The following is a 12,969-nucleotide window of genomic DNA, read 5'->3' on the forward strand; positions in this document are numbered from 1 at the left end:
AGATGAGCACCGCCCCCTAGAGTCAGGAACGACTAGCACATATGTGCGAGGGGAACCTTTACCTTTTTACACTGGATCTCAAGTATTTACAAGTACACAAAGTTTATTGGGCTTATTCCAGCGTTTCCCAGCAGGTTTTAAGATGCATGGACTTGGGATAGATCGGCAAAGATTGGACCTGGGATAGGCAAATACTGATGTTTGATGGTATTAGAGGTATCATCGCAGGATGTAAGCTGTTCCAAGTAAAGCTGTCTTTTTGCAATTGACTGATGTGGATTTTGTGCCAATGCCGATGATGTTCAAATGGTGCTCCAGATGTTTTGGGGGTTTCATCCGAGGTGCCTATTCCCCTTGGTACACCCTTTGCTTTCTTTTGCCACAATCACTGAATCTCTATTTAGAGGTCTTTGTATTTTGTTACCCTTTTCTAGTTCTTTCTCATTATTATTTTTTGGAAAAAAAAAAAAAAGAGGCTTTCTGTTCCTTTTATTTAAATTTTTTTTGGGGGGGGGGCAAAGCCTCTGCTGTTTCCCCTTTTCCGACAGAACCGAAAAGCCGCAGCTCTCTCACCATCTGGGGCCGGTTGAGTTTGCACGCTATTTTCCAGGTCTTCTTCTGCTGCTGCTGCTGCTTTGTCTCTGTTTTCCCTTTCTTTAATTCAAGACACCCGTCACAAGGCTGTTAAACAGCTTGTCCATAAAATGCCGAGCAGACCCTTTTCGGCTAAGTGCTCGGAAGCAACCCCAGAAAGAGATCCCAGACCAAAGAAAATAAATAAACCCCAATCGTGTCCCAGTGTCTCCACGTCAACCCGCCCTCCCCGCGTGTGCCTCCCCCCCCGAATCAGGGAAGGGAACGTGCAGGGAGGGTGCTCTGCCTCGAAACATGGGCACAAGAAACCCCGCAGGGCAGGAGCTTTCGGCCTGTCAACCTCAATCAGTGTCACGCTGCGCCTGGCATCTTCGATTTGCATCAACAAGCCGAGTTATCCACGAGGGGATCCGCACGCTAGGATGGCGGGGTGATGGCAGATCAAGGGATCTGTACTGGGAGATCTCGGGGGCAATTTTGCAGCCGATAGAGTCCTCCGCCGAGGGAGGCAAGGTCAAGAAATCCCAGACGGCAGCCCTAATTGGCCCATTTTGCCAAACTTTGTGCTTTGCAAATTGCCTGTTTTTTTTATAAAAAATGTGTCCTGTTTTACGGTTTGATTATTGGGTTTTACGTTGCTTTGGCTTTTGATTGGGAACAGCCCAGAGTTGGTTATCAGATGGACGGCTGTGTAAATGTTTTAAATCCAATAGCGATAACGCTTAGACTTATATACCGCTTCATAGTGCTTTTACAGCCCTCTCTAAGCGGTTTACAGAGTCAGCCTATTGCCCCCAGCAATCTGGGTCCTCATTTTACCAAACTCAGAAGGATGGAAGCCTGAGTCAACCTTGAGCCGGTCAGGATCGAACTGCTGGCAGTTGGCAGTATTAGCTTGCAATACTGCATTCTAAACAATGTGCACCATGGAAGGAAGGGAGGAAGGAAGGAAGGAAGGAAGGAAGGAAGGAAGGAAGGAAGGAAGGAAGGGAGGGAAGAACAACAGCGATAGCACTTTAGATTTATATACCGCTTCGCAGCCCTCTCTAAGAAGATTATAGAGTCAGCCTCTTGCCCCCAACAATCTGGGCCCTCATTTTACCCAGGATTGAGAGAGCCAAGCAGCCTTGACGATCACTTCTGACATGCTTCTATTTTGGCCCTTTACAAAGAAGAAACACTGTAAACGAACTTAGCTGCCATCTATAGCAGGCCCAGCTGTCCCTTGAAATCCTTTCCTCCAGCACAGTTTAGAGATGCCTATTCTCTCTGGCCCTTCATTCGGGAGTTCAAGGCGGTGTGTGTTACGGCCCCTCTTCCCATTATTTTCCATAAAGACCAGATAGTTGTGGAGTGAGTTTTTGGCCCCATTATACAGCCTTTCTTGCCACCGTTGTTAAGTGAATCACTGCAGTTGTTAAGTTAGCCACACGGTCGTTAAGCGAATCCGGCTTCCCCGTTGACTTTGCTTGTCCTGACCCCAGGACCCTGCAACCGTCATAAATACGAATCAGTTGCCAAGCATCCAAATTTTCATCACTTGGCCATGGGGATGCGGGGAATGGTCGTGGGTGAAAAACGGTTGTAAGTTGCTTTTTTCAGTGCCGTTGTAACTTTGGGCAGTCACTAAACAAATAGTTGTAAGTAGAGGACTATCGTCATTTTTTTTTTAAAAAAAAAAACTTATATATGTAGCTTCTTTCCAAACTGGACCAATCAAAACTGCCCCTTCGCGGCATCTCGGATTTGTCAGCTGCTTCTTTGCTTGAAAGCGGGACTACCTTTACGCCTCTTTTAATAACACTCTGTGCGAAGTAGCGGTTCCCCGAGCTAATCTTTTTTTTTTTTTTTTTTTCTTTTTTTTCTATACCGCCCTTCTCCCGAAGGACTCAGGGCGGTGTACAGCCTGATTAAAAGCACAAAGACAGACAAAATTTAAAAATAATTAAAATTATTACATGATAGGCCCAATTATAAAACCCCAAATTTAAAATCCCATATTTAAAACCAATTAAAATCTTTACATTGATAATCTAAATGCGGAGAAGATATGGTATACCTCCTAGACAAAGAATTCCTAGCACGGAAGTCTTTCTGGAAAATGGAGGGGGAGGAAGGGTGAAATGCAGGATGGAATTCAGCATCTCCAAGTAGGTGCAACAGAACCACGTCAAGGAATATTTCTGGCAACCTTTTCCAAACAGATCTCTCAAGCCTCTGAGCATTTTGACTGAGTTGCCTCGGTGGACGCCACTAAGAACAAGATGCTGTTGATGTCGATCATAATCAATCTAGCTGCTCCCCCGTTTTTTTCTTCCTGACGTTAAATTTATCCGCTCCTCCTGTGGCTGAAAACTTGGCACGTGAGGGCATCCAGGCAATGCCAGATCGTTCTGAGAAATCCAATTGCACACTGAGCCGAGCACTTTTGCTTTTATTGACCAATGCTCCACAGGGAGCGTTTATAATATATATATATATATATATTTGCAATCAACACACCTCACACATTCCCCACATGTTGCTTTGTCAGCCGATTCATCTCGGGGGTGTGCCAGCTGTCTCCTGCCACAAATAATTTATTCCCGCTTGCCCAGTTCACTCCTGGGCATCTTCTATTTTCATTTGACCTAAAGTCAGTTACTAATATTCCAGCGGATTAAAATGAACCTGGGGTGACTTTGACTCCTTCGGACTGGAACGGGTGAGGTTTTCCGCGATTGGCTTTCTGGACATGAAGCCCTTCCCCGTCGGATTTGAGTTATTTACGTTCCCATTCCTACTTTAGACTTGGATCGGTTCCCCGACAGATCCTCGTGATTGGAAAAACGAAGCCCGGTGCAGGCATGGACGGAATTCGTATTGCAATGTTAGGAAGGGCAAGCTTGTATTTCTCTGGAAAAGAATGCTGGGATGTAAACATCGCTGAGAATTGACTTTGGGCCAGTCACCAGGAGACTGTGAGTTCTAGTCCCGCCTTAGGCATGAAAGCCAGCTGGGTGACTTTGGGCCAGTCACCAAGAGATGGTGGGGTTCTAGTCCTGCCTTAGACATGAAAGCCAGCTAGGTGACATTGGTCCAATCACCAGGAGATTGGGAGTTCTAGTCCCGCCTTTAGCATGAAAGTCGGCTGGGTGACTTTGGGCCAGTCACCAGGAGATTGGGAGTTCTAGTCCTGCCTTAGGCATGAAAGCCAGCTGGGTGACATTGGTCCAATCACCAAGAGATTGGGAGTTCTAGTCCCGCCTTTAGCATGAAAGTCAGCTGGGTGACTTTGAGCCAGTCACCAAGAGATGATAAGTTCTAGTCCTCCTTAGACATGAAAGCCAGCTAGGTGACATTGGTTCAATCACCAGGAGATTGGGAGTTCAAGTCCCACCTTTAGCATGAAAGTCGGCTGGGTGACATTGGGCCAGTCACCAAGAGATTGGGAGTTCTAGTCCCACCTTATACATGAAAGCCAGCTGGGTGTCTTTATGCCATTCACCAGGAGATGGTGAGTTCTAGTCCTCCTTAGACATGAAAGCCAGCTAGGTGACATTGGTTCAATCACCAGGAGATTGGGAGTTCAAGTCCCACCTTTAGCATGAAAGTCGGCTGGGTGACATTGGGCCAGTCACCAAGAGATTGGGAGTTCTAGTCCTGCCTTAGACATGAAAACCAGCTAGGTGACATTGGTCCAATCACCAGGAGATTGGGAGTTCTAGTCCTGCCTTAGCCATGAAAACCAGCTGGGTCACTTTGGGCCACAGTCCCTCTCTCTCAGCCCAGCCCACCTCATAAGGGGGTGGTTGTATGAAAAATAGGAGGAGGAAGGTGGGTTGGATACATTGGATGGCCTTGAGTTAATTTGTAAAAATAATAAAGGGCAGGATATAAATAATAATAAAGAAAATATATATGATTTTGAAATGGGAATATTTTCTCTAGTCCTAGGCCTCCCATTCCTCTGTCTCTGCTGCTCACCGAGAAAGAGGCCGGCCACATCATCCAAACCTTCTGGAAAGGTTATCGGGTAAGACCATTCTATAATAATTTTGCCGGATATTCCCTCCGTGCAACAGACTTTAGCTCAAGGGGAACCCTCTGCTTAGGGTGTGCTATAAATGTCTACAAAGATGTAGGTGGACTGAGGACTTGTATAGCAGCCATTGCTCAGTTGCGACAGGATTGTGGGAGAAAAGATGCTGACAAGGTGTGCAAAACCTCAGTTTTGGTTTCCCACCATGCTAGATGTTCAAAAGCAGATGCGATCAGGGGCCAGGAACATCTTCAAGTCACGTTCTCCCTTGTCTTGTTTAGTCCACAGCAGTGTTTTTTTCAACCTTGACCAACTTTTAAGACTTGGGGACTTCAACTTCCAACTTTGGCTGGGGAATTTTGGGAATTGAAGTCCACGTATCTCTTTACAAGGTTGAGAAACATTGGTCCAGATGATAAATTTAATTAAAACCACACGTGTCCCATAGGGTGGAAGGACTCAGCAAATTGGGGGAGAAGAATAAGCAAAGAACAGGATACTTGGTATTTGGAAAGGAAGGAGATAAAGGGATTGTAGGAGAGAAGAATGAGGGGTGATTTGAAAACGAGTCATAACGAGAGGAAATGAAGAGCTAAGAACACCCAAAGATGTTTTATGAGAGGACACCAACTTTCTTATATTTCTAACTCTTGTCCTTGAGATGGCAGTTGCCCATCCCAACTACTCCTCCTGAAATCCTCCCCAAAGTCCTTTAAGATTTAAATCATGCCCAATCCCCTGACTTTTGCCGGCTAAACTTTGCAAAATTTCAGAGGTCTTACCCTGAATGCTAAATCTGTGTGCTGGCGTACGTTTTGGGCAGTGGTGGAATTCAAATTTTTTTACTACCGGTTCTGTGGGCGTGGCTTGGTGGGCATGGTATGGCTTGGTGGGAGTGGCAGGGGAAGGATACTGCAAAATCTCCATTCCCACCCCACTCCAGGGGCCAGCCAGAGGTGGTATTTGCTGGTTCTCCGAACTACTCAAAATTTCCTCTGTCAGTTCTCCAGAACCTGTCAGAACCTGCTGAATTTCACCCCTGGTTTTGGGTCTCTAAATCAAGTCGATCTATTGGAAAAAGTTGGGAGACTCAAAAGCATTGTTGAAGGCAGTCTCACAAAATGGCCACTGTAGCAACACGGTGGCCATAACTATCTCCTTGGGGTTGACCTCCAGTTTGGAGGCTTAAAGCAGCTTGGGAAATTAGGAAAAGAAATTGGGAAAGGAAATTGGGAAAGGAAATTGGGAAAGGAAGTAGCCTCAACTGAGAGCAGCTGTCCAGAGTAAGTCCATATAACATGTGAGATAAACTTAGCCCAACTATAAGAGGCCTATAAGGGCTATAAGAAGAGGACCTCTGGCTGGCATGTTCCATTTGTGACTTTTCTGTCCAGCTTCTACTGGAAACATGATCACGGACTAAAGGGCCTTTGCTCTAATCCTCTACTACAGAAATTGTACGGGTGATTGATTGATTGGTTGGTTGGTTGACTCGTTGGTGGGTGGGTTGATTGCTGTGACCCAACGTGCTCTTGCTTGTCCTGCTTTTTTTTTTTCCCCCGTCACGGGAAAGCACATGAGGTTGGAGAGTAGAGGGAGAGGGTTGTCAGAGACACACACATCCTCTCATTCTGGATTTAAAGGTCAACCGAAAGGATATGGCTGGAGATTTGCTACTTATACTCCTCTTGCTATTTTAAGCCAGACACAGCAGACATCTGATAGTTTCCATTATAAGAAGTAATCCTATTGGTAGCTTATTCTGTCCTGATGAGTCCCTGCTCAATCAGAAAGTGAGAGAGAGGGATGGATCGATGAATGGATAGGTAGGTAGGTAGGTAGATATGATAGATTATAGATGGATGGATGATAGATAGATAGATAGATAGATAGATAGATAGATAGATTATAGATGGATGGATGATAGAAGATATATATATATAAATATATATATATATAGAGAGAGATAAATTATGGATGGATGGATGGATAGATGGATGGATGGATGGATGATGGATAAAGGAAGATCCCAAAAGATCATTCCATAGCCAGAAGTTAAACGGATGTGTTATTGTCTCTCTGGTTTCTTTGTACCAATCGGTTAGAAAGTATCACTCCTAAGTATCTGTGGAGGTTCTAAGTCATCCAGGTCATGGTTGTCCCCAAAGTGGCTTATTTAAAAGACAACTGGACTTTGTTTGTTTCCTCGTAGACGTTTCACTTCTCATCTAAGAAGCTTATTCAGTTCTATTCAGCTCTTCAGAGAACTGAGGAAGCTTCTTGGAAGAGAAGCAATACGTCTTCAAGGGAAAAATAAAGTCTAGTTGCTTTAAAAAAAACACTTTTGGTCACTCCCAAATACATGATGATGATGATGATGATGATGTTATCCATTCAGTCGTGTCTGCCTCTTGGTGATTGCATCTCTAAATCTTCCTAAATCTAAATACAGTACTTAACGTCACCAACAGAGAACTGAGTTTGGGCAGTTGACATCATGTTGTCAAGAAGCAGGGGTGGACTGCTGGGGGTTCGCAGGGGTTCGGGAGAACCTCTAGCTAAGATTCTGTGCAGTTCAGAGAACCCCCAAATCCCATTCCTGGCTGGCCCCGCTCACCCCTCCCCTCCCAGGAGTCCCTACGCGGCCCGTTTTGGATGCAGACACGTGCAGGGTGCGCATGGAGGCTCGAGAAGGGTGAAAAACGGGCCTGCTGGAAGTTCGGGAAGGCCGGAAATGGGCCTTCAGAGGGCCTCCGGAGCCTGGGGAGGCCGTTTTTGCCCTCCCGGAGGCTTGAGGAAAGCCTCCGGAGCCTGGGAAGGGCAAAAACGCCCTCCCCCCGCCGTGGTGCAGGAGGCTGACTAGGCCACGCCCACCATGGCCATGCCCACCCAGCAACTGGGCAGAAAACCCCTTGCTAATATTTTTGAAGCCCACCCCTGTCAAGAGGACTATTTAATATTGACTCAACATGTCTGTGGAGATTCTCAGCCATTCAGGTCATGGTTGTCTCAAAGGTGCTTTTTTTCAAAAGGCAACTGAACTATGTTTTATCCTTGAAGAAGTTTCACTTCCCATCTAAGAACCAGTCATCAGTTCAGGCTGAATGGTGGGGGAGATGGATTACTTCTGCTAATCCTTCCATCCCCTCCGGCCACCATCCAGCCAAAACTGATGAAGCTTCTTGGATGAGAAGAGAAATGTCTTCTTCAAAGGGGAAAAAAAAACATCGCCCATTTGCCTTTTGAAGGAAGGAGCACTTTTGAAATTGATTCCACAGATAACCTCCAGCGTTTCTTACCCAGGCACGTATGTTTCCCATTTCTAGGTCCGTTGTGATCCTGAAGTTCAAGAATTACGCCAGTGGCAAAAACATTTGAGGGAGACAAAGAACATTAACAAACGCGTACGAGAATTCTGGGCCAATCAGGAGAAGAAAGGTAATTAGTCTGAATTTTTTTAAAAATTTGATTTATATGCCGCCCTTCTCCAGAGACTCAGGGCGGCTTACAATGCGTTAAGCAATAGCCTTCATACTTTTGTATATTTTATACAAAGTCAGCTTATTGCCCCCACAAACTGGGTCCTCATTTGACCTACCTTAGAAAGAATGGAAGGCTGAGTCAACCTTGAGCCTTGGCGAGATTCGAACTTGCAGTAATTGCAGACAGCTGATGTTAACCACAATGCTATCAGTCTGCTGAGCCACCAGGCCCTTCTCAGTTTATTCTCAGTAGGCCGGTGTCACAACTGAAAAAAATGTGAGGCTAATTGATAAGTTCAGTTGAGATTTTCTCAACTGTATATGTCCAGGGAACTCCAACCTTGGCAACTTTAAGCCTGACGGACTTCAACTCACAGAATTCTGGGAGTTGAAGTCCACCAGGCTTAAAGTTGCTAAGGTTGAGGACTGCATCGGATTACAGCCCCCGTTAGGAAATTCAACTCTTGCATATAAGTGAACGATTTGCAAGCAAGGTGAAAAAAATAAATAAAATAACCGCCATCTAAAAGAAACGATGTAACTAGAAAAAAATATTGCTCAGAAATAGACCCCCTCCCCTCTCAATCTTTTGAAAAAATACCTTTGAAGAAGAGCAACCAAGATGATTAGGGGACTGGAGGCTAAAACATATATGAAGAATGGTTGCAGGAACTGGGTATGTCTAGTTCAATGAAAAGAAGGACTAAGGAAGACATGATAGCAGTGTTCCGATATCTCAGGGGCTGCCCCAAAGAAGAGGGAGTCAAGCTATTCTCCAAAGCATCTGAGGGCAGGACAAGAAGCAATGGGTGGAAACTAATGAAGGAGGGAAGCAATTTAGGAGAAATTTCCTGACAATGAGAACAATTAATCAGTGGAACAACTTGCCTCCAGAAGTTGTGGATGTTCCAACACTGGAAGTTTTTAAGAAGAAGTTGGATAACCATTTGTCTGAAGTGGTGTTGGGTTTCCTGCCTAAGCAGGGGGTTGGACTAGAAGACCTCCAAGGTCCCTTCCAACTCTGTTTATTCTATTCTATTCCTATTCCTATTATTCCTATTATTTCTATTTCTATTCTATCTCTCCATATCTTCTCTTCCAAAGAATCGGTAAAGTGTTCTTGCAATTTAAAAAATTATTTAAATTATTTAATTGTTTTTTAAGCTGCTTTTAAATTTTATATGCAGTTTTTTATCTCGGCTGTACACTGCCCTGAGTCCCGCAGGAGAAGGGCGATATAGAAATAAAATAAAATTAAATAAATAAATAAATAAATAAATAAATAAAAGTGCCTGTCTTGAAAGAAGCCATTACAGGTCGAAGGACAAAAGGGTTAGAAGATATTTTGCTCTTTTCTTTTCTTTTCTTTTCTTTTTTGGGACATAGCCGAACATGTTTTTCATCCTTTGCATAGGAAGGACATCCTGATGGCCCTCGATGCCCATCACTTGTGTGCTAGCATTGTTTTGCCAAGACAACTGATCCTTGAGTCTCAACCCCAAATATCCTCACTCGCCGTCGATTGGAACACTTCGCCCTTAAAGTTATGGCAATGACAGAAAGGTTTCCCCATCTCTCCTCAGCTTGCAAAAACAAAAAAATCCCCTCTCACATGATCAGATGAAAAGAAAAACATTTCCCCTTTTGCTTGCAGTGTGTTTGTTTAAAAGAACCGTCCTTATTTTTTTTTTTAAAAGGCATTTTCTACTCACTATGAGTTGGCAGACCCAAGACTGAACTTTGTGGGGATTTCATAAGCCTTTCCCCCTTTGGGGCCCATCACATGATAACAAAATTGTTTATTCGGGTTTTTTTTTTTCCTCTCCTCCCCACACCACCCAGACAATGGCACATCTGTCCTTTGCAAACAGCAGCCTTCATTCAAAATGTGCACAAAAGCGACCATTCTCTTTCCTGAAACTTCGTCTTTCAAGGGTGGAAAACGTATCAATGGGCATGTGTCGTGCGTTGGCACAGCTACGCAGCTTTCTCCTTCTCGAATGCCTGAGATTCTTCTCCTAAGTTTAGGAATACTAATGTCTTCCTAAAGGACGTATCCCCTGCGTGAGAATTGTGGAGGCTGACGTCTGCCTGATCATTGTCTATCCTCTGCCATCCGAGAAGCTCAGAAACATAGGTAGCCCTTCAACGGAACCACCGCAATTGAGCCTTTCCGTTGCTAAGTGAGACAAGTGCTGAGTTTTGTTCTTGCTTTAATGGGAGGGAAGTAGTTCGGATCACCAGCAAATACCACCTCTGGCTGGCCCCAGAGTGGGGTGGGAATGGAGATTTTGCAGTATACTTCCCCCAGGGGTGGGGTGGGAATGGAGATTTTGCAGTATCCTTCCCCTGCCACGCCCACCAAGCCACACCACGCCCACCAAGCCACGCCCACAGAACCGGTAGTAAAAAAAAATTGGATTTCACCACCGGAGAGAAGTCCACAAGTCATAAAGTTGCCAAGGCTGGATACACCCCTGGTTTATACCAAATGATACCCTTTTATTTAATTTGGCTTTTTTTTTTTCCTGATCGGTCTCCGCCCATCGTCCGCGTGCATACAAAATCATGGACCATCCTTTCGGAATCAAGCCACACGATCCGCGCTTGCGTGAGCCTGAATGTTAAAAGAATGTGTTTGCATCCAGTGCCACTCAGGTGCCAGAGAGGGCACGGACATTTGATCTGGTCTGTAACAGCTGAGAATGCAGCCCTCCAAACCCCACAGCAGCCCCATAGAGAGGTCAATACTGCTGCAGAGCTCTAAGTTCTCTCTCTCTCTCTCTGTGTATAAGTGTTTTTCCGTCCGTAGGTGTCTTTGAAATTGTCCTTTGAGAGGCAGCCAAAGCCAGGAAGATCGTAGTAAGTCTGACCTGCAAGATCTTACTTGGGATTTTTTTTAAAAAAGCCACCTTTATCCAGATTGAGGCATCACACAAAGCCGTAATAAGTTTTATTTAGTTGGAGCAAAATAAAGTTCAGTTTTAATTGCTTGCAAACATACATTACGGCTTAGCGACTTAGCATGGGTCTTTTCAAATTTTATAGCAATGTGATAAAAGGTAGAGATTCCCCCTGCACATGCGTGCTAGTCATTCCCGACTCTAGGGGGCGGTGCTCATCTCCGATTCAAAGCCGAAGAGCCAGCGCTGTCCGAAGACATCTCCGTGGTCATATGGCCGGCATGACTCAACGCCAAAGGCGCATGGAACGCTGTTACCTTCCCACCAAAGGTGGTCCCTATTTTTTCTACTTGCATTTTTTACGTGCTTTCGAACTGCCAGGTTGGCAGAAGCTGGGACAAGTAACGGGAGCTCACCCCGTTAAGCGGCGCTAGGGATTCGAACTGCTGAACTGCCGACCTTTCGATCAACAAGCTCAGCATCTTAGCCACTGAACTACCGTGTCCCTTGCAATGTGATACCACTCGCTATAAAACAGGGGTGTGTTTAACCTTGCCAACTTTATGACTTGTGGACTTCAACTCCCAGAAATGCCCAACCAGCCTTGCTGAGGGAATTCTGGGAGTTGAAGTCCACAAGTCTTAAAATGTTGCCAAGGTTGGACACCCCTGATTTAAGAAGTCACCAAGAATTGAGCCCACCTCCATGATATTTTACGGATTCCTGACCTGATTTAAACATCCACCTATGAATATTTTCCATTTTTTGACTGCTGAAAATGTTTTTAATAATATGAACCAAAAATGTGTGTTATTTTTTTTTCAGTGGGAACCAAACTGGAAGACTCTGAGGAGCCCAGTCCAAGTCTCTCAAAAACTGCAATGGCGGATAAGTCGAAGACACCTGAGGTCAAAGGAAAGATTAGCAACAACCAGCTAAGCAGCTCCAAGCTTGCAGAGAATTCATGCCAGGTAAGATACATCAGCCTCTCTTAATTATAAAGTTGTATTCTTCAGAATTATGGGTTCAGGGTCCCAAATCATCTGCTTGCTGGTGTAAGGCATAAGGAAAGTAACATTGACCTAAATATGCAAGAATTGGTTTTTTTATTTGTATCCCACCTTTATTTATTTTTATTTTTATTTATTTATTTATTTTTATAAATACCCCGAGGTGGTGAACGGATCCAAGACACCTTCCTCCTATTTTTTCTACAACAACCACCCTGTGAAGTGGGTTGGGATGAATGTGAGTGACCGGCCTCAAGTTGTCCAGTTGGCTTTCATGCCTAAGGCAGGACTAGAACTCACCATCTCCTGGTGATTGCCTCAAAGTCACCCAGTCAGTTTTCATGCCTAAGGAGGGACTAGAACTCACCATCTCCTGGTGATTGCCTCAAAGTCACCCAGTCAGTTTTCATGCCTAAGGAGGGACTAGAACTCACCATCTCCTGGTGATTGGTCCAAAGTCACCCAGCCAGGTTTCATGCCTAAGGTAGGATTAGAACTCACCATCTTCTGGCTCTTAACCTGGTGCCTTCACCACTAGACCAAATTGCCTCTCCTTTTAATGCAGTAAATATCAATAGATATAACCTACATAAACCGAAGCGATGCATTTGTAAAGAATGCAGTGGCGTCCTGAGATCAAAATGTTTTGAGAATCCCTGCTCTCTGGGAAGCTACCTAAGGGGACGTGTTTCTCCTTGCTAACTGTTTCAACATCATCCCCCCAAAAAATTGTGTCGCAAAGCCAGTCTGTGCATTTGGTTTGCAACCATCTGATGTGCTGGCCAAGAATATGTTCCTTTAAATTAACGGACAAACGCATTATGAAAAACACCCTAAGAGCTTTAGGCCCAGCAGTATGCAAGTGCTTTTCCTCCCTCCCCCTTAATTCTAGAAGCATTAGCAGCTGAAAAGATCAAAAAAAATAAAAAGAGGAGGATCTCTTGGGACCCAATTCGGCC

At 44.7% G+C, this 12,969-nt stretch overlaps 1 protein-coding gene across 1 annotated transcript in view; it reads left to right on the forward strand.

The window, feature by feature from the left end:
* Positions 1–12,969, forward strand: part of IQCK (IQ motif containing K) — a 40,935-nt gene that overhangs the window by 14,058 nt on the left and 13,908 nt on the right. The window contains exons 7-9 of the mRNA XM_070954819.1: positions 4,525–4,609; positions 7,942–8,053; positions 11,826–11,971. Coding sequence (XP_070810920.1) covers positions 4,525–4,609; positions 7,942–8,053; positions 11,826–11,971 — 343 coding nt within the window. The remainder of the gene's footprint in view (positions 1–4,524; positions 4,610–7,941; positions 8,054–11,825; positions 11,972–12,969) is intronic.

Source organism: Pituophis catenifer, unplaced genomic scaffold, assembly GCF_029215685.1.
Source record: "Pituophis catenifer annectens isolate HBS135680 unplaced genomic scaffold, rPitCat1.0.hap2 SCAF_16, whole genome shotgun sequence".
NCBI classification, from domain to species: domain Eukaryota; kingdom Metazoa; phylum Chordata; class Lepidosauria; order Squamata; family Colubridae; genus Pituophis; species Pituophis catenifer.